Source organism: Hemibagrus wyckioides, linkage group LG10 (genome assembly GCF_019097595.1).
Source record: "Hemibagrus wyckioides isolate EC202008001 linkage group LG10, SWU_Hwy_1.0, whole genome shotgun sequence".
Taxonomy (NCBI): domain Eukaryota; kingdom Metazoa; phylum Chordata; class Actinopteri; order Siluriformes; family Bagridae; genus Hemibagrus; species Hemibagrus wyckioides.
In genome coordinates, this window is record NC_080719.1 from 12,255,974 (window position 1) to 12,278,936 (window position 22,963).

General features: G+C 42.6%; 2 protein-coding genes across 3 annotated transcripts; both read right to left on the minus strand.

The window, feature by feature from the left end:
* Nucleotides 1–61: 61 nt before the first annotated feature.
* mccc1 (methylcrotonyl-CoA carboxylase subunit) lies at nt 62–11,394 on the minus strand. 2 transcript variants are annotated; one of them, XM_058401829.1, is made up of 19 exons: nt 11,092–11,394; nt 10,489–10,532; nt 9,325–9,458; nt 9,021–9,116; nt 8,121–8,242; nt 7,881–8,028; nt 7,311–7,432; nt 7,052–7,163; nt 6,689–6,770; nt 6,316–6,443; nt 5,460–5,643; nt 4,892–5,001; nt 4,396–4,612; nt 3,254–3,340; nt 2,835–2,884; nt 2,512–2,649; nt 2,205–2,312; nt 802–873; nt 62–714 (listed from the first exon to the last, which is right to left on the minus strand). In XM_058401829.1, exons 1-19 carry the CDS (start codon nt 11,145–11,147, stop codon nt 589–591), a joined length of 2,136 nt encoding a protein of 711 aa, XP_058257812.1. In that variant the 5' UTR covers nt 11,148–11,394; the 3' UTR covers nt 62–588. The 2 variants fall into 2 exon arrangements, with proteins under 2 accessions (XP_058257812.1, XP_058257811.1); XM_058401828.1 differs by having other exon boundaries at nt 9,325–9,461.
* A 386-nt stretch (nt 11,395–11,780) lies between these two features.
* Nucleotides 11,781–16,633, minus strand: lamp3 (lysosomal associated membrane protein 3). Its single transcript, XM_058400456.1, has 6 exons — nt 16,495–16,633; nt 15,126–15,340; nt 14,542–14,661; nt 13,284–13,356; nt 12,819–12,989; nt 11,781–12,198 (listed from the first exon to the last, which is right to left on the minus strand). Exons 1-6 carry the CDS (start codon nt 16,553–16,555, stop codon nt 12,059–12,061), a joined length of 780 nt encoding a protein of 259 aa, XP_058256439.1. The 5' UTR covers nt 16,556–16,633; the 3' UTR covers nt 11,781–12,058.
* Between the last annotated feature and the right edge of the window lie 6,330 nt (nt 16,634–22,963).

Genomic DNA, 22,963 nt, shown 5'->3' on the forward strand with positions numbered 1-22,963 from the left:
CTGACCCTCTTCAGAACGATGACTGAATTGTTAGGTCCCCGATACAAATGACGACTCATGGTGCAATAAAATATTTTTTTTATTTTTTAAAAAAGAGAGAGAAAAAGAAATCCCAAATATGTAAACCACTTACTGTTTGGGAAAAATCTGCCATGAATTTTTTATTTTTATTTAATTTTTATTTATTTTCTTTGTTGTTTTTGGGCATAGCAACAGAAGATAATTGTACACCAGGAAGGGAAAAGCTACAAAATTATACAGCAAAAAAAATCCCCAGTGAGAAACACCAAAAGAACAAAACTTACATTTATGAACAGTTTGTGCAGAATTTTTTTTTTTCCAAATGTCTAAAGTCTCCATCAACTCTTAACTATTAGTGTTGAAATAATAATAATTATTATTATTATTTTCATAAGTTAAATTATTAAAAAATCATGATCTCTGAGTGAACAGTAACTAAGAGTCTTTAACTACGAGAGTTCCTGTTAATTAAACAGAGATATTAAGCCACTTTACAGCGCTGAGGAACTTCGAGTTAGTAACCGATGACTGCACGTCAAGTCTATCAGAGAAATGCTCGCTCTCTGTTCAGGATTCTGCTGTTTCTTCCTGTTCCTCCTCCAGTTCCACCAAGGCTGCATGACGATTGGCCTGTGAACCTTCTTTAAATAGGACCTTCTTAATGACACCTGCTTTAGGAGCTCTGATCGTGTGCTGCGAACACACAGGATCGAACCATAAATTACACACAAAGCAACATTTTTCAGGTTTTCAGTTACTACGGAAACACCTTCCGCTTACCTCCATCTTCATCGCAATCATCACCATGAGAGGATCTCCCTTCTGTACAGCATCTCCAGCTTTCACAAGCACCTGCAGGTGCAATTACATACACACACCCATATCATAAACAATTTCAGTATTCTGAGGAGTAAATTAATTGGACCTTTATGTAACATACACTATATTGCCAAAAGTTTTGGGACATCTGCCTTTACATGCACGGGAATTTTAATGACATCCATTTTTAATCCGTTAGGTTTAATATGGAGTTATCCCACCCTTTGCTGCTATAACAGCTTCAACTCTTCTGTAAATGCTTTCCACAAGGTTTAGGAGTGTGTATATGAGAATTTTTGACCATTCCTCTAGAAGCACATTTGTAAGGTCAGGCACTGATGTTTGACAAGAAGGTCTGGAAAGCAGACTTTGAGTGACACCACTCCATCCGATGCTTTGCATTGCACTTGGTGATGTAAGGCTTGGATGCAGCTGCTCGGCCATGAAAACCCATTCCATGAAGCTCAACACATTGTTCTTACACTAATCTGAGGATCACGAAGTTTGGAGGTCTATAGCTCTGCAGAAAGTTGGCGACTTCTGCGCACTGTGTGCCTGAGCATGCGCTGACCCCACTCTCTGTGATTTTACGTGGCCTACCACTTCATAGTTGAGTTAATGTTGTTCCCAGTTGCTTCCACTTTGTTATAATACCACGAACAGTTGACCGCGGAATATTTAGTAGTGAGGAAATTTCATGAATGAACTTATCGCAACCTATCATGGTAGCATGCTTGACTTCACGGAGCTCCTGAGAGCGACCCATTCTTTCACAAATGTCTGTAGAAGCAGTCTGCATGCCCAGGTGCTTGATTTTATACACCTGTGGCCATGGAAGTGACTGGAACATCTGAATTGAATGATTTTGGAGGGGTGTCCCAAAACTTTTGGCAATATAGTGTATGTAAGGGGAAAACAAAATGTTGTGTAACTTCAGCCAAACAAACTAGTTCCCACTTTTGCAGTATAGCAGCTATAAACAGTTCTTCCCTAACCGCCCTTTCTTGTGTTCATGTAGAGCGTTTATGTAGAGGGTCTGCTGTACACGTCTCTTTGAAAGACCTGTTGCTATAGAAACGATAACATATGTCATTTGCAGCCGCACTGCTATCAGACAAGTTCAACACCTTCTGACCAATCAGAGTCCAGATTTCAACAACGCTGATGCATAATTATACCTAATAAAAAAAACTGACCCCTTTCCATGAAAGTAACTTCAGTAAAATACGATCTTGTTTCAAATATTTTTCAACCCTTCCTTCCTTTAACAAATCTAATGAGCGCCAGTGTGTTATCTACAAATGTATATAAACACATTTAAATCACACAAGAAGACTAAAGAAGAACCAGGCTTAAAAACGTACCTTTTCAATAGTTCCAGTCATGGGTGCCACAGCGCCACCTTGTGCACCAGAAGAACTCACACCAGCCAAGAACTTCGGGACCGGCACTTTCACCTCTGCACTGCCTTCCTACAGACCCGGGAGCAGACAGGAATAATGCTACAATCCATTGTACATCCATGTCTTTTGTATTCATTGCTGATCTACTTGGCTGATTAGATAACTGCATGAATGAGCAGGGATAGAGGTATTCCTATTAAAGTGGGATAACCTAAGCTTTGGAGTTGCCTTTTTTAAAATCTATTTTCCTTTATAAAACAAACCTCACCATGGAGAAGAGATGAACCATGTTGTCCAGTATGATGAGTTTGGGTCGTGACAGAACTCCATTAACACAGCAGTGCAGGTATGTGGCTCCATCCACTTTCTGTAGCTCACCTGACACCTGGAACACCTGGCCTCCAGTCTAACACACACACACACACACACACACACATATATATATATTATTCAGCATGAATCACTGATCTAGTTTGAGTAAAGAGCAGTCAATTTTAGAATATACAATAGATGTATTAGAATGAGCACATTCATGTCAGAGCTTCTGATTATGGTGTTTGACAGTGCTGTGTTGTGTGTGTGTGTGTGTACCTCCATGCTGTATGTCCCATCAGGATTGTAGGTCACAGCTACTGCAACTTCTGCAAGAGACACACCATCACTGAGAGAACAATCTGAACTGGGTAAAAAAAATCTTTCCATGTGATCAACAGTCCATTAGAGGTCATGTATAATGCAGAGGATGAAGCTATTTCAGGAGCTATTCCATTTCCTGCTCTGAACATGTGGACAGAATAGAGTGTGATGAACAGTATGGAACAAATCCATCATACATGCGTGATAAGAGGAAGTGAAATTTTCTCACTTAAAAAAATTGTGAAATTGAAAAATTGAAAAAAATGAAATAGTACTACTAATCTTCATCATCATCTTATTAATACACCTGCACCAAATTTAAGAAACAGAAACGTGTGTGTGTGTGTGTGTGTGTGTACAGGTTTAACACTCACTGTTTTCCCCCAGCTGTAGTGTCAGGTTCCTGCAGTAGAGCACATTGAGCCGGCTCCCGTTACTCAAGCCAAATGGAGAAAACTCGTCTGGAAAAGGAAGACGTTATTAATTCCTCACCTTTTAAACTTTGTTGAAATGCCATTAATATTAGGATTTCTGCTTTTTGTTCTGAATTGTTAAAATAATAAAATGTTTTATTAACACTATAGCAGGCCAAACATGTGGCAGCACATAAAAGTGCATACAATTCTATAGATATGGCTCAGTAGCTTCAGCCAAAATGAAGAAAAATATAATCCTACTGTTACATTATGGTTAGTGCCACTCAGGAAGGTTAAGTTGCCTCCTGGTGGTCCAGCAGCAGGACCCTGTGCTCTCACTGCTGTAACCTGGGTTCGATTCCCAGGCAGGGTACTAACCCAGCCACTGAAGTGTTAACTCTCAGTGCCAGTCCCAATCCCAGATTAAATGGGAGGGTTGCATCAGGAAGGGCATCCGGTGTAAAATCTGTGCCAAATCGAAACATATGGACCTAATGATCCACTGTGGCGACCCCAAACTGGGAGCAGCCGAAACAACAACAACTCAGGAAGGTTAAGTAAGGTTTCAGTCCTAAAACATAAAGCTACGCTAAGGCTATAGTGTGGAAAACACTGGAACACTGGAAAACATAGCCTGCCTCCTGATTTCTGCTGAAGCGCACAGATGGCAGGGTCCGAACTGGTCACCAGCAGCACGAATCCATGGACTTGCCTTAGGTGTTAATAGTGCAGGCTAGAGGAGGTGGTATGATGGTGTGGGGAATGTTTTACCATTAATACCAATCATTGCTTAAACTGCACAGACTCTGAGTATCACTGCTGATCATCTGCATCCCTTTATGGCTACAATTTGCCATCTTCTAATGGCAACAGACAGCATGATAAAGCACCACATTATAAAGCAAAAAAGTCATCTCAAATTGGTTTCATGAACATGACAAGGTGTTAATTGTTCTTCAGTGGCCTTCAGTCACCTGATCTGAATCCAGTAGATCACCTTTGGGATGTGGTAGAACAGGAGATTCACAGAATAAATGCACACCTAAAAAAATCTGCAGCAACTGCAGAATCCCTGCCACAGAGAACTTGAGTTTTCTAACCGTGTGACTTGCACAGAAACTCCTGTGTTTGTTCTCTCTCCTGCAGCAGAAGCCCAAGAGCTGCCTGACACACCACGTCTCCTCCCGGTGCAGTCGGTTTGGGAAACAGCTCGTCGTAGTGCTGCTGGATGAAGTTGGTGTGAACGTTTCCCGCTTCGAACTCTGCATGGCCCGAAAGACTTAACAGGAAATCAATGTTGGTGTTGAGACCCACAATCTGAGGACAAAGTGGGATAAAATACAAATATTGGAAGTAATTTCTACAATACCTGGTACTCATCAGCAATATTTCATTTCTACTGGCAACTGAAAAACTGAGTTTAATTATACTTAAAGAAGATATATTTCTACAAAAGCACAGGATGCAGAGCGAGTGCTTTTGATATACATTTAATCTAAACTGATATATACTGAAGCAGCACTCTGAATTATTTTGGAAGTAGTTTAAGGTTTAGTAGAGCGCTGTAGTGAGTGATGATGTCCACTAGAGTCTTACATTGTACTGGCATAAGCAGTAGCGCAGTTTCTTCAGAGCAGCTGAGCGATCTTCTCCCCAAACCACCAGCTTAGCAATCATGGGGTCATAATGAGCTGAAACCTCATCCCCTAACACACACACACACACACACAACAAATCATGAAAAGCAAATATAATTCAGTACAGAGGGAATTTTATTAACATGTTTACTGCTGTTAAGAGTTTACAACAATACATACTATGGGAAAAACCTATCCAACTTTACAACTGGTACTTTGGTAATATTTCATGTATGCTGCATAAAATATGATGGAGAAAGTAGATCATTTCTAAATACATGAAATAAACCCACTAATAAAAAAAAAAGTCAAATATGCAATTTCCAACAGTTTCAATGTGGTGCATTCAGTTTTATTTTATTTTATCATATACAAACTCTCATTAAATGTGTATAGAGCCAGGGTCGGGGGAAGTAGCAGAGCTCATGACTCTGGGCATCACTGAGCTGAACAAAATATATGTATGTGTGTGTGTGTGTGTGCACATGTGTGTGATTAAAAAAAAAAAATAAATAAATCATCCTGACCTTGCCGTACTCCAGTCTCAATGCGTGTACACGTCTCCTCCTGTGGTGTGGAAAGGTGTAGCAGGGGTCCGGCTCCAGGCAGGAAGTTGTTATTGGGGTCTTCAGCGTAGATTCGAGCCTCAAACGAATGTCCTTGCAGCACAATCTCATCCTGAGAGAGAGGAAGCTTCTCTCCAGCAGCCACCTGACACACAACCCACCCACATAGTGTTAGAGAAATCATCATGCTACGTTAAACTTATGTTAACTTTTCATAATTTCCAGAGGAAGAACTGCAGCAGGTTTCACCAAGAAAATGCTGATTAGAAAATGACTTTTTCAGAGCCTTCTCTTGCCATGAAAGATTTCTCTCGTCACCATTTTGTGAGGAAACCTATGTTTATTCTGTACATTTTGTTTTTCTGTCTTTTATGTAGGGTTTCTTCTGCTACATCAGCTTTCTCTCTTCTGTTAGTATTCTCTTGCTATGTTAGCTTTTTCTTACTGCATCAGCTTCCTCACTCTATCCTGGTTTGCTCTTTTGCTGCATTCAATATCTCCATGATGTCAACTTTTTCTTGCTACTCCAACTTTAGCTCGTTACACCAAGTTTCTCCTGCTACATAAGATTTCTCTCACTATATTAGATAGCATCTGCTTCTTCAACTTTATCTTGTTTTAAGCTTCTCCCCGCTTTAAGATTCGTTTGGCTACTACAGATGTTTCTTGCTGAATTCGATTTCTCTTGATATGTCAGATTTCTTTTTCTCTGCTAACCAGATGAGTGTAGCTACTCTGCTTGTGCTGCTGAGTGATATAGCAGACTGGGAGTCTCCAACAGACAGCTATCAAGCAATCCTGACATGATCAGACTCACCCTGAGCTGCCACTCCACCAGGTCAGTACCAGTGATCATCTCAGACACAGGGTGCTCCACCTGCAAACGAGTGTTCATCTCCATGAAGTAGAAATTGTGCTGAGGGTCCATGATGAACTCCACAGTGCCTGTGGGTACACACACACAAACACAGATTGGATTATATTTATGTCCACACACAGCCCTACTATGACATCTGCACTACAGTCAAAGAAGAGGTTTATCTTATTTTATTGCATGATTTGTACACAAGGTCACAAATGTCTAAATGGGTAGTTTCATGTCGCATTGATAAATGTCTTTCAGAACTGAAATGCACAAGAAATACAGAATTGGTACTCGTGGATTATTTTCAGTGTATCCAGGGTCTTACCTGCACCCACATAGTTTACTGCTTTAGCTGCCCGGACTGCGGCTTCTCCCAGTTTACGCCTCACTTCCGGACTAATACCAGGCTGCAGTCACACATACACACATACACACACACACACACAATATAGTTTTAGTCACAAAAGCAGTTTTCATATAGTAATAAATAAAATGTTGTGGGAATCAAGAAAATATATTCAGCTATAAAAGGCATTCACATATCATAGCATCTCTCTGTTCATAATCTCTTTCCTGAATGCAGATTAGGGCTGGGACTAAATCTTTTCCATACATTATCTGTTTATTCTGATAAAGGTATTTATATTGCATTATATCCCTAATATAAATAAATGGCATCAGTATTTACCCCTGGTGCTTCCTCTATGATCTTCTGGTGTCTCCTCTGCACACTGCAGTCTCGTTCAAACAGGTACACAGCATTACCATGTTGATCCCCAAACACTTGCACCTCTACGTGCCTAAACAACCACACACACATACAACAAATGTCTTTCCACATAGACAAAAGCTGCTGAAACATCTGGAATGCAAATATACTTTCCAGTCTGGAAAATAGTCAAAAAAGGAAGAGCAGAGGTTATGTACTGTAGTGTTGGACTAGTTACCTGGGGTTGTCCACAAACTTCTCCACCAGCATGACGTCATCGTTGAATGATTTGAGAGCTTCTCTTCTGGCCGACTCCAGCTGCTCGTGAAATTCTGCTTCTGAGCGAGCAATACGCATTCCCTGTGCAATACAACACACTCAAACCAATCAAGCTAAACATAAAGACTAATCTTGTTTAATCAAGCATCTAATCACAGACCTTCCTTGTAGACTAATCACAGATCTTTCATATAGATTAATGACAGATCTTCCTCGTAGACTAATCACAGATCTTTCTTGTGTTTCAACCGTATTCCTCCATTTCCCCTCAGACTTCTCTTATATGCTCCGCTTTTTTAATTTATGAGCTCAAGTGAATTTAATGTTAAAGCTGAATTTATAAGCTCAAGCTATCAGCTCAGCCTCTCCTCTATTACTTACTAATATTAGATTGAAATTTACAACCATTTGTATCTAGAAAACAAAACAATAATGCATAAACATTTCATGTCTCAATAACAGAAAATTTTCAGTTTTTTAATTTTTTTTTTTTTGTTTCACTAATAAAATTCCCACTAAACCTTCTCACCTTCCCACCTCCACCTCGTACAGCTTTGATCATAACAGGATAACCAATCCTGGCTGCTTCAGCTTGAAGCTTCTCGTCTGACTGGTCCTCTCCATGGTAACCCTCAATGATGGGAACGCCCGCAGCGGACATTATGTGTTTGGATGTGCTGATAGAGAACGAGGCAAAATGAAGCTGTTTAATTACTCTGGCTTTAAAAGCAGATTAAAAATAAACAATAATGAAGGCATGAAGAGTCACCTCTTGATGCCCATATCACGAATAGCTGATGAGGGAGGCCCGATGAAGATGATGCCTTCCTGTTTGCACAGTTCAGCAAACTCTGTGTTCTCAGACAGGAAGCCATATCCAGGGTGGACAGCCTTTAACCACAAACACAAAAGGTTAAAAACTTTGAAAAAAATTTATTATATATACACCATGCATGCCAACACTCAAATGTCAGTCAAAAAAAATTGGTTTAAAAGAACTTATTATTTATATAATATCTCAATGGACACTGGGGTATAGTGAGTGATTTTGGTGGAAGCTAATTGAAGACCATCTAATCAGCTTCACCCCATATTTAGGCCCTCATAATGCAATTTTATGAAGCGGAGCAACAGAGGTAGGAGAGGGAGGAGTGTGTGTATCATGTGAGCTGCAGTTTTTTTGTTTTTTTTTTCCATATCAGCACGAGATGTGCTCTGGCCAATGGTTTTTCTGTAGCAAGACAAGTGTGAAAGCTGCTTTAAGCTGTTCTTAAAGCCCTCAAGCTGTATCATGTCAAAGAGGGTTCCAACAGATCAGCTTCTAAACAATAATCCAAATGGTTCCTTTAAATACTAACTAAACCCACCACTGTTTAATGTGGTCCTTTTTTTTAAAAAATGATAGTGATGGACTGAACAGATATGACAATTATTTATTAGTGAATTTATTCTTGTACAGATTCCCCCTTCACCAAGAGACTTACACAGATTCTTTATTCTCAGGGCCTTATTATAATGAACCTTACTGTTTTATACTCTTGAGGAAAAACAAAAAGAGAAAGAGTGTGTGCATGCATGTGCGAGTGAGTGTGCGTGTAGGTGCGAGTGTGTGAGTGAGTCTGTGAGCGAGTGTGTATGCGTGAGTGAGTGTGCGAGTGACTTCCTGTACCTGTGCAGAGGATTTCTTTGCAACTTCTAAGACTTTGTCCATGCATAAATAACTCTGTTGTGCTGGTGCTGCTCCAATACGGTATGCTTCATCTGCCTGCAATTTAAATATTACACTGACATTTCTACTTAGCAGTATATATTTAATTGACAGATACCACTGTACAGCATTTTAAACACAGGCAAATAACAGAAATATAGAATAGCACTGGATCTTTACTGCTGTAACAAACATTGTACCAAGAAAGTGCTAACATGGACTTGCACACTTCTGAAGAGGAAGTCCTAATGTGTGATGTTCTCACCATGGCCACATGCATGGAGTGCCTGTCAGCATCACTATACACAGCCACAGAACGAACACCCATCTTTTTTGCTGTGCGCATCACTCTGCATGCTATCTCTCCTCGGTTAGCGATGAGGACTTTCTCTATCCTCCCTGCTGACACAAAATTATGATCAGACTGTTGTAACATGCCAAGAAGTTTAACTTTTTGGTTCCCTGTAATTCACAAACACAATAAACAGCCATAAATGACACAATTTATGATTCTTTGTCACATCATTTAAGGTTTCAGAACCTGGGTAATATATATTTCAGAATACATAAAAATGATTAGAGATGCAGCAATCCTTTCAGCACTGATGCTTAAAAATTCATAAACACTTCTTTTTGTCCTGCCACATAATCTGAATACCGATCAGGCATAACATTAAGAGCACTGACAGGTGAAGTGAATACCACTGATTATCTCATCCTAGCACCTGTTAGTGGGTGGGATATATTAGGCAGCAAGTGAACATTTTGTCCTCAAAGTTGATGTGTTAGAAGCAGGAAAAATGGGCAAGCATAAGGATTTGAGCGAGTTTAATAAGGGCCAAATTGTGATGGCTAGACAACTGGATCAGAGCATCTCCAAAACTGCAGTTCTTGTGGTGTGTTCCCGGTCTGCAGTGGTCAGTATCTATCAAAAGTGCTCTAAGGAATGAACAGTGGTGAATCGGCGACAAGGTCATGGGCGGCCAAGGCTCAGGATAACGCACAGTGCCACAAAGCAAAAATGGTTTGATGAGCACAACAATGAGTATATGGTGTTGACCTGGCCTCTAAATTCCCCAGATCTCAATCCATCATGATCTATGGAGGCCCCACCTCACAACTTAAGGACTTAAAGGATCTGCTACTAACATCTTGGTGCCAGATACTACAACACACCTTCAGGGATTTAATGGAGTCCATGCCTCGATGGGTCCGGGCTGTTTTGGTAGCAAAAGGGGGACCAACACAATATTAATCAGGTGGTCATAATGTTATGGCTGATCAATGTATATATGATTCCTGGATGTACAATTTAATTTAGTTTTATAAATCTAAAGTGTGCTGTGGCCATAAAGGGGGGTTAGTTGATTTAACACTGCAAGAAATTCCTGTATACACAAATCTTCAGGAATATGTGTATCCCACTTACCCACAGACGCGTGTCTGACTGCTCCTCTGGTCCATATCAGCTTCCTACAGAAAAAAGAAACATAAAGGTCAGCGATTTCATGTTTCACAGAATCACTCATATTTTGTCAACAACCAGCCTATAGAGAGTTTACAGTCAAGGACACTTCCGGCTTAGAAAGTTGAAGGAGAGTCAAATATTCAGAGCATCAAATAAAAGTCAATAACACGACTTCAGTCCGGTTTTCAACCGAACTGGGTTTCTGCTCCTATACCCTTAACCTTGTCCGAAACGTGACGTCACAGTGCTGGATTTGGCTGCAGATCATCAGATGATTTAAACTGAGCATCTCTTAGTCTCTTAATATTTGAACGATCTTACAGCATTTACAGACCTATGTGAGATCAGTAAAAGCAAATAAAGTTTGCACGTGACTTTTTCTTTAGGCTAATGTCATTTTGCTTGACAGTTCCCTTCCTAGCTAAGAGCTAAGATGTGTTGTGTTGTCTATTAACATTTACGCCTTTAAAACTGAATAACCAAGCAATGGGAGACACGCAGCATTAAATATGCAACAAATATTAAAATTAAATATATATATGTAGTTTAAAAAAAAAAGCTTACTGTAGCTGTGCTCTCAGAGCCCGGTTGACTCCTACTTGCAGGACAGCAGCAGCCATTTTCACAACGACTGAAGGAACACCGGCTAGCTCGGCTAATTATTTTGCGTTGCTAACCGAAGTGTTAAATATTCCAAACTAAAACAATATATTATTTTGTAATGCATAACACATGTCACTGTATTATATTATACTTTGCACGAATATTTATCTTTAGTAAATGTCTTTAAAATCTTATAAATATAAATAGCTTATAACAAAATGTTAGCTAGCTAGCTAGCTAGGTATGTGTACAGATTGACCCTGACGGCGACCCGTAGCCCCTTTAACCAATCACAGTGGAGGATAATGAAGGCGTGTTGGTGTTATAACCGTATAAAAGTGCACTTCATAGGGTATAACACGCCCCCTACACCCTAGACTAGTGCACTACATGCCTGATAAGTAGCAATTTGGAACTTACACTGTAATGTTGTTAGAAATATGGCGAGTTTTGTAATGATTTATTATATATATATATATATATATATATATATATATATATATATATATATATATATATATATATTATAATTTAATTTATAATATTTTTTTCTATAAACCTATATTTATTGGATTATATCATTTCTGTGGATGTGTTAAAAGTTGTTAAAAGAAAAGAAAAGAAAAAAAGGAAACAACATTATACAGTTCCTCTCTATTTTATTGCATTGAATTTTATACACAGAAAAGTCATATGAGGCCTACATTAATCAACATTAATACACATTTACCATTCACACATTCAGTGCTTGAAGACTCACATTTAGCTTTCTCAATGGTGGAAAATTGTAAACATCTTTTAAACATTTTTTTTTATTAGCATATGATGGTAGATAAATGCTGAGCATTCTGAAGCTGTAATCATGGAGTGCCTGGCTGGTTTTAGACAACAACAGTCTCGTTTCTTGAGGTTTTTGTGATGATTACACTCAGAGTTGTTCATATCCTTGACCACGGCGTTCACGCTTCATCACATACACCAAAATGGCACAGAGGATTATTCCTGCGACCACAGCACCCACCACGATGGGCAGGATCCTTTTGGTGTAGTCAGCCCAGCACTCTGTCTCTGTAATAATAAGAAGAATTATAATAAATTGGGTCATACTGCATCTATTGACTGATCAATATCAGTCTCATGTGTATTCAGCACACTCTTAGATTTTTTACATAGACATTTTGAGAAAAACAGGATTATCCAACTCACTTATGTTCATTACACCTGTTCTGATCTTCTGAATCATTGCTAGTAATGCACTACAGATATTTATGAAAAACTTCGCCCAGGTGGAAAACAAAACTTGAAAGGTGTCAATCTATAATCACCTAAAATGACTGTTACCAATATGTTGCATGAATCTGCAGTGTGAGCTAGAAAGAACTCAGCCCTGAGATTTTCACTTCTCCATATCATTATTTGTATTATATTATGACTGCTGGTAGTGCTGTTGAGTTTGCTTTTATAAAAGCCCAAAACAATCCACTTTAAAACATTTGTAAACAGCAAAATAAAAATCTATTGTAGATGCCAAAATTGACGAAACTGATGTCATTTTAATTGACAAAAAACACAGGGGCTTAATCCCTGTTGTAACATTTATACAGGCTGTCCCTGTGTATACAAAAATACTTATAGTGATTACGTTACACCACAAAACACGAGAGAGAATGTGTTTCAAATATAAGCACCTTTTCCAAAAGTGTTCATGGGAAGGTCAAAAGCTTGAATCTGCAGAGGGATTAGTTTAATCTTCAGGTTATCAGCCATCTTTAGGGTAGTCCTTGACTGGCACTTGAAGCTCTTGCCCTTGTTGGTCTTAAAGAGCTTTTCATGGTCCATTACACCAGGGTAGCTTTGTCCTGTGAGAGGAAAGGAGTGGCAGTAGAGGAAAGTTGTGACTCTGTAAACTGAAAAGTGTCTTTATATTTTATTTTATTTGTTATTATCCATTTTAATAAAAAAAATGGGACCCCTACAAACACCAAGGATTTTTAATAATGTTAATTATTTTTTTTACTTTTAGATCAAAATGACTGGAACATCATCTCAATAATGAATAAAAATGGAAAATAAAATGAAAAAATAAAAACAAATATAAAAATGGGATAAAACTCTTTTGTTTTAAATGTTATATGTTAATATGTAAACTTTACTTTTGCATTGTTTACAGGAAGGTTCAGGCTCCAGCAGCGTACTCAGCTTGGTCACATATGACTGATCTCCGTTCTGCAGGTGAAGGAAAAACATCAACTCTGAGCAGAAAGAAGTACACCAGTACCTGTTATAACAACAGTGATGTTCTGTGAGGCAGCACAGTGGTTTAGTGGTTAGCACTGTTGCCTCACAGCAAGAACGTCCTGGGTTTGAACAGGCAGGGGCCTTTCTGTGTGGAGTTTGCATGTTCTCCCCGTGCCTGTGTGGGTTTACTCTAGGTACTCCAGTGTGAGAGTGTGTGGTTCCAGGGTGTGCTGGAATAGGCTCCAGCAGATCCCCGTGACCCTGATTAGGATTAAAGCAGGTATAGAAGATGGATGATGTTCTGTGAAGCAGTCTGACACTAACCAGTACTGATTATTTTGCTATAACGTTCATAAGTCACTGGGGATGTGGTCACTTCGTGGTTAAGGTGTTAGACTACTGATCAGAAGGTTGTGAGCCTGAATCCCAGGACCACCAAGCTGCCACTGCTGGGCCCTTGAGCAAAACCCTTAACCCTCAATAGCTTAATTGTATAAAATTAGATAAAATGTAAGTCACTCAAGATAAGGGCGTCTGCCAAATGTCGAAATGTATAATGTTACTTTTAAACCACAACAGTTACTGAATAACTTCCTCAAAATGTTATATGTTCTTACTTACAGAATGGTACCTTTCTGTTTCTATACCTATTAAACAAATATCTCCTAACAGATTTACGGCAGCAATTAATTGGGAAACATTCAACCAGTTGGAATAGTGTAACTTCACTCAACATCAGATTTCCAGCTATCAAGCTTCAGTGAAACTCAAATAAGAGCTACAGCATTAAACATAGGAGTAAATGATAAAATAGTACTTAAGATTCATGGAAGAACTCTCCAGTGTCAGGACCATGTAACAGTCAGTAATCAGTACGTTTTCAGACAGCTTCCGGACAGAGGAGTATATGTGGTGCGGTTTCTCAGTAAAATTGACAAGCAGCAGACGGCAGCAGCTTTTTTGTCTTATTAACCATAATCGTATGTCATTCTTTAATACAAAAAAGTTTGCATTTTCAAATTGCTCTGCTATACATGGAACAAAATGCCCTAAAACTGCCTACTCACGACCTGTTACTGGAACTTCCCCTGGAAATTCACATATTTACTCATTACATGAAGTTCTGCATTCAAATCCTAATCAACAGCACTTAAATTCAGTCACATACAATACCTTGATGAAAGTAAATTGAAGGTTTCCTCCATCAAATTCGAGCGAGAGGACAGCTTTCTGGTCAGAACAGTATCCCGTGGCCGTGGTGGATTTGGGGTCCATGTTAAAATACAACGTTTTCTGTACAATTAAAAGGAAAGAATTTTTATGTAAGTTGAATGCTTGTTTCAGTCTATATCATGTATTAATGCGCAGGTTAAATGTTACTTGTTACAATTGCTTTCTGTTCAGAAATAAAGCTTATTTTGTTTGGTTGATATCATCAAGGGTACATCTTTTGGGGCTTTCGTGTATGTATGGTACCTTGGGAGGTACCTTTATGTAACTTAAATTAGTTATAAATGTACACATGTGCAGGTGAGAGATATTAAAGGTACAGTATTAAAAGTAGAAGGTATAGTTTTCTTAATGGTGCCAAGTCAGCAACATGGGAAAGTGCAGCTTTCTAAGTTGTATAAGCTGATGTACATGTGTGTGTGCATGTGTATGCTTTTCACACCTCTTAGAGTGTGACTTGACCAACTGTGTCTTCACCACAATGTGCAGATAAACAGAAAAATTGCTAAAACCTTTGTCAGCTCTACCTTGTTCTCTTTTACCACAAACTCCACACCAAGCCTGGCCATCACACACACTTGAGCACCTTTCTTCAGGATGTATGTTTCTATCAGTGGCTTGCTCTCTTTGGGTTGGAGGCTTGGTTTTTTGGACATGTTGCGCATAACTTCGACATCCTTCACTTGGTTCACAATGACCTCAGACAGTGAAGAATTGTCAATTTCAGATGACACACTGCTTCCTGTGGGCATAGAACCACAAACCAGCACACAGATCATGATGGTGCTAGCTTTTTAGTTCATGCAGCACAAGAAAGTTTTCTTCACAAAAAAAGGCGTGATGAACTGATGGTGGTCACAAGAAAGGAAAATGTGTAACACAATAAGTTTTCTTCTTTTACTGTATGGTTCATATCTTTTACAGATTATTCGTTTGCTTTTGAATCAGTTATTTTCATACTTTGACGTTTGAATAGCTCACGGTGTGGCAAAAGGCCAGAATTCCAGAAGTTGTTAATATTAACACACTTTGATACATTAATACGTTAACGCTACTATAACAGCTCAGTCACAGGGGTCTGTATGATGGACGGTCCACATAAACAGAATTGAAAAAGCATGTATAATTGTTTATGTTGTGATTTTTTATTTATTAAAATTTACGGAAGAAGTCTCCAGTTTCAGCTCTTTCTAACAAAGTGTGCTTGTGTCTCAGAACTATATTGAGTGGACCCTGCTTCTTCGCTTCACCCCTTCTGATAGGAAGATGCAATCATGCCATATGCCTCTAAATGTTTTCTAACATATATTAATATCATAATTAACAGAACCAAAGAGTTAAAAAGGTCTACGTGTTTGTGTTAGGATCATTATCTGAAGGATTAACTGAAAGTATGATATGATTGTAGCTCATCAGGAACTAAAGTTTCTCAGAAAAGTCCATTTTTGATCGAAAGTGCACCTTAAAAGCCATATTCTTTCATTCTAATGCCATTATACAGTATATAGCTACTATAAAAACTATTTTAAATATGTCAATTAGCAACAATCATTATATGTCTAACTCTAATCTCTAATACTGACATCTAAAACATTTTCTAGATTTTTCCCATGGTGTGCAGTGACATAGCATCACTCCTGGACAAGCGCTCACGCCCTTAAAGTTAACAATAGCCTTATATTGAGCTGCTGATTTACAACAAAACCACACACACAACTGATTTAGCACATCATTAAAATTCAATGAAAAGTTTTTGTTAAAACATTTACGCATTTTGGTTGCGAGATGTAAACTGTCTGTGATATCTGTTATTCACTTCAAATTAGTGTTTTAATGTTTAGTTTCATTACTTCTTTAAAACTCACGTTGTATGGAGAACAGAAAAACTAGACTTACCCACAAACAGCAGAGCAGCGAGGATGAAAAAGTGCACGGCAATGCGTTGTGCCTTAGTCATCTTGAGAAATGAAACTGCTCCGTTTCAATGAAGTGTGTGTATTCTGTATAAATATGCTGGTACTCTAAAGGGGACATCCTTTGTGGGGAGGGCTGTCATGTTCAAAACAGTAGGAGGTCTCTTCCTGTTCAGCTCAGTGTGAACTAATTCGGTTTCGGTGCAAAGAACTGAGTAATCTGGTTTGCCATTATTGTGTAAAAGGTGTTTTCATACTTCTTTTAACTCATTTTTCATTTTTAAATCAGTAAATGCTGACTATGTGTTGTAAATGTTATGTGACTATGTGTTGTGTGTGACTCAAGAGGGCGATATTACACTCAGGTCACACAGCACACACAACACTGCCCAGGTCACACAGCACACACAACACTGCCCAGGTCACACAGCACACACAACACTGCCCAGGTCACACAGCACACACAACACTGCCCATGTCACACAGCACACACAACACTGCCCAGGTCACACAGCACACACAACACTGCCCAGGTCACACAGCACACACAACACTGCCCAGGTCACACAGCACACACAACACTGCCCAGGTCACACAGCACACACAACACTGCCCAGGTCACACAGCACACACAACACTGCCCAGGTCACACAGCACACACAACACTGCCCAGGTCACACAGCACACACAACACTGCCCAGGTCACACAGCACACACAACACTGCCCAGGTCACAGAGCACACACAACACTGCCCAGGTCACACAGCACACACAACACTGCCCAGGTCACACAGCACACACAACACTGCCCAGGTCACACAGCACACACAACACTGCCCAGGTCACAGAGCACACACAACACTGCCCAGGTCACACAGCACACACAACACTGCCCAGGTCACAGAGCACACACAACACTGCCCAGGTCACAGAGCACACACAACACTGCCCAGATCACACAGCACACACAACACTGCCCATGTCACACAGCACACACAACACTGCCCAGGTCACACAGCACACACAACACTGCCCAGGTCACACAGCACACACAACACTGCCCAGGTCACAGAGCACACACAACACTGCCCATGTCACACAGCACACACAACACTGCCCATGTCACACAGCACACACAACACTGCCCATGTCACACAGCACACACAACACTGCCCATGTCACACAGCACACACAACACTGCCCAGGTCACACAGCACACACAACACTGCCCAGGTCACACAGCACACACAACACTGCCCAGGTCACACAGCACACACAACACTGCCCAGGTCACAGAGCACACACAACACTGCCCATGTCACAGAGCACACACAACACTGCCCAGGTCACACAACATACACAACACTGCCCATGTCACACAGCACACACAACACTGCCCATGTCACACAGCACACACAACACTGCCCAGGTCACAGAGCACACACAACACTGCCCAGGTCACACAGCACACACAACACTGCCCATGTCACAGAGCACACACAACACTGCCCAGGTCACACAGCACACACAACACTGCCCAGGTCACACAGCACACACAACACTGCCCAGATCACACAGCACACACAACACTGCCCAGGTCACACAGCATACACAACACTACCCAGGTCACACAACATACACAACACTGCCCATGTCACACAGCACACACAACACTGCCCAGGTCACAGAGCACACACAACACTGCCCAGGTCACAGAGCACACACAACACTGCCCAGGTCACACAGCACACACAACACTGCCCAGGTCACAGAGCACACACAACACTGCCCATGTCACAGAGCACACACAACACTGCCCAGGTCACACAACATACACAACACTGCCCATGTCACACAGCACACACAACACTGCCCATGTCACACAGCACACACAACACTGCCCAGGTCACAGAGCACACACAACACTGCCCATGTCACAGAGCACACACAACACTGCCCATGTCACACAACATACACAACACTGCCCATGTCACACAGCACACACAACACTGCCCATGTCACACAGCACACACAACACTGCCCATGTCACACAGCACACACAACACTGCCCATGTCACACAGCACACACAACACTGCCCAGGTCACACAGCACACACAACACTGCCCAGGTCACACAGCACACACAACACTGCCCAGGTCACACAGCACACACAACACTGCCCAGGTCACACAACATACACAACACTGCCCATGTCACACAGCACACACAACACTGCCCATGTCACACAGCACACACAACACTGCCCAGGTCACAGAGCACACACAACACTGCCCATGTCACAGAGCACACACAACACTGCCCATGTCACACAACATACACAACACTGCCCATGTCACACAGCACACACAACACTGCCCAGGTCACACAGCACACACAACACTGCCCAGGTCACAGAGCACACACAACACTGCCCAGGTCACACAGCACACACAACACTGCCCAGGTCACACAGCACACACAACACTGCCCATGTCACACAGCACACACAACACTGCCCAGGTCACAGAGCACACACAACACTGCCCAGGTCACACAGCACACACAACACTGCCCAGGTCACACAGCACACACAACACTGCCCATGTCACACAGCACACACAACACTGCCCAGGTCACGCAGCACACACAACACTGCCCAGATCACACAGCACACACAACACTGCCCAGGTCACACAGCACACACAACACTGCCCAGGTCACACAGCACACACAACACTGCCCAGGTCACAGAGCACACACAACACTGCCCAGGTCACACAGCACACACAACACTGCCCAGGTCACACAGCACACACAACACTGCCCAGGTCACAGAGCACACACAACACTGCCCAGGTCACACAGCACACACAACACTGCCCAGGTCACACAGCACACACAACACTGCCCAGGTCACACAGCACACACAACACTGCCCAGATCACACAGCACACACAACACTGCCCAGATCACACAGCACACACAACACTGCCCAGATCACACAGCACACACAACACTGCCCAGGTCACACAGCACACACAACACTGCCCAGGTCACACAGCACACACAACACTGCCCAGGTCACACAGCACACACAACACTGCCCAGGTCACACAGCACACACAACACTGCCCATGTCACACAGCACACACAACACTGCCCAGGTCACACAGCACACACAACACTGCCCAGGTCACACAGCACACACAACACTGCCCAGGTCACACAGCACACACAACACTGCCCAGGTCACACAGCACACACAACACTGCCCAGATCACACAGCACACACAACACTGCCCAGATCACACAGCACACACAACACTGCCCAGATCACACAGCACACACAACACTGCCCAGGTCACACAGCACACACAACACTGCCCAGGTCACACAGCACACACAACACTGCCCAGGTCACACAGCACACACAACACTGCCCAGGTCACACAGCACACACAACACTGCCCATGTCACACAGCACACACAACACTGCCCAGGTCACACAGCACACACAACACTGCCCAGGTCACACAGCACACACAACACTGCCCATGTCACAGAGCACACACAACACTGCCCAGGTCACACAACATACACAACACTGCCCATGTCACACAGCACACACAACACTGCCCATGTCACACAGCACACACAACACTGCCCAGGTCACAGAGCACACACAACACTGCCCAGGTCACAGAGCACACACAACACTGCCCATGTCACAGAGCACACACAACACTGCCCAGGTCACACAGCACACACAACACTGCCCAGGTCACACAGCACACACAACACTGCCCAGGTCACACAGCACACACAACACTGCCCAGGTCACACAGCATACACAACACTGCCCATGTCACACAGCACACACAACACTGCCCAGGTCACAGAGCACACACAACACTGCCCAGGTCACAGAGCACACACAACACTGCCCAGGTCACACAGCACACACAACACTGCCCAGGTCACACAGCACACACAACACTGCCCAGGTCACACAGCACACACAACACTGCCCAGGTCACACAGCACACACAACACTGCCCAGGTCACACAGCACACACAACACTGCCCAGGTCACACAGCACACACAACACTGCCCAGGTCACGCAGCACACACAACACTGCCCAGATCACACAGCACACACAACACTGCCCAGGTCACAGAGCACACACAACACTGCCCAGGTCACACAGCACACACAACACTGCCCAGGTCACACAGCACACACAACACTGCCCAGGTCACACAGCACACACAACACTGCCCAGGTCACACAGCACACACAACACTACCCAGGTCACACAGCACACACAACACTGCCCAGGTCACACAGCACACACAACACTGCCCAGGTCACACAGCACACACAACACTACCCAGGTCACACAGCACACACAACACTGCCCATGTCACACAGCACACACAACACTGCCCAGGTCACAGAGCACACACAACACTGCCCATGTCACACAGCACACACAACACTGCCCAGGTCACACAGCACACACAACACTGCCCAGGTCACACAGCACACACAACACTGCCCAGGTCACACAGCACACACAACACTGCCCAGGTCACACAGCACACACAACACTGCCCAGGTCACACAGCACACACAACACTGCCCAGGTCACACAGCACACACAACACTGCCCAGGTCACACAGCACACACAACACTGCCCATGTCACACAGCACACACAACACTGCCCAGGTCACACAGCACACACAACACTGCCCAGGTCACACAGCACACACAACACTGCCCAGGTCACAGAGCACACACAACACTGCCCATGTCACAGAGCACACACAACACTGCCCAGGTCACACAACATACACAACACTGCCCATGTCACACAGCACACACAACACTGCCCATGTCACACAGCACACACAACACTGCCCAGGTCACAGAGCACACACAACACTGCCCAGGTCACAGAGCACACACAACACTGCCCATGTCACAGAGCACACACAACACTGCCCAGGTCACACAGCACACACAACACTGCCCAGGTCACACAGCACACACAACACTGCCCAGGTCACACAGCACACACAACACTGCCCAGGTCACACAGCATACACAACACTGCCCATGTCACACAGCACACACAACACTGCCCAGGTCACAGAGCACACACAACACTGCCCAGGTCACAGAGCACACACAACACTGCCCAGGTCACACAGCACACACAACACTGCCCAGGTCACACAGCACACACAACACTGCCCAGGTCACACAGCACACACAACACTGCCCAGGTCACACAGCACACACAACACTGCCCAGGTCACACAGCACACACAACACTGCCCAGGTCACACAGCACACACAACACTGCCCAGGTCACGCAGCACACACAACACTGCCCAGATCACACAGCACACACAACACTGCCCAGGTCACAGAGCACACACAACACTGCCCAGGTCACACAGCACACACAACACTGCCCAGGTCACACAGCACACACAACACTGCCCAGGTCACACAGCACACACAACACTGCCCAGGTCACACAGCACACACAACACTACCCAGGTCACACAGCACACACAACACTGCCCAGGTCACACAGCACACACAACACTACCCAGGTCACACAGCACACACAACACTGCCCATGTCACACAGCACACACAACACTGCCCAGGTCACACAGCACACACAACACTGCCCATGTCACACAGCACACACAACACTGCCCATGTCACACAGCACACTCAACACCATCACTGTGCTAATCAAATGACAGAAACAACCAAAAGCACACAGCTCACATTGCTGTTACATCACCTCATCTTCAGAGAATCATTCACTTCCCTAAATTGTTCTTCTGTCTTCTATATAACACACAGACAGACAGACAGACAGACAGACCCTAACTAAAGAGTTTTAACTTATTAATACAGTGATGTTCAGTTTATATTTTTAGCACTGACATGTATTCACTGTTTATATATTATAGATAGATAGATAGATAGATAGATAGATAGATAGATAGATAGATAGATAGATAGATAGATAGATAGATAGATAGATAGATAGATAGATAGATAGATAGATAGATAGATAGATAGATGGCAAGGTCTGTTAGGATTATGGACACTGTATATAGGCAGAGAGATGAAGATAGACTGGCAGATAAACAAACCAACAGACAAAGAGATATATACAGAGAGAAAGGCAGTCATTCAAACAGAGACAGAAACAGATGGACAGACAGTGACAGAGTCACACAGACAGAAAGACAGATACAGATGGACAGATAAATCGTTAAAATCAGCAGTCAAATAAAAGGAAGCCTTAATGATTTATTCTCCTTAATTTGTTTCTGTTTTTGTGTAGTTTTTATTCTGGGTTTCACACTCATATCATGAAGTCTGATTAATATTTGTTCAATATCTACTCAGAATGCAA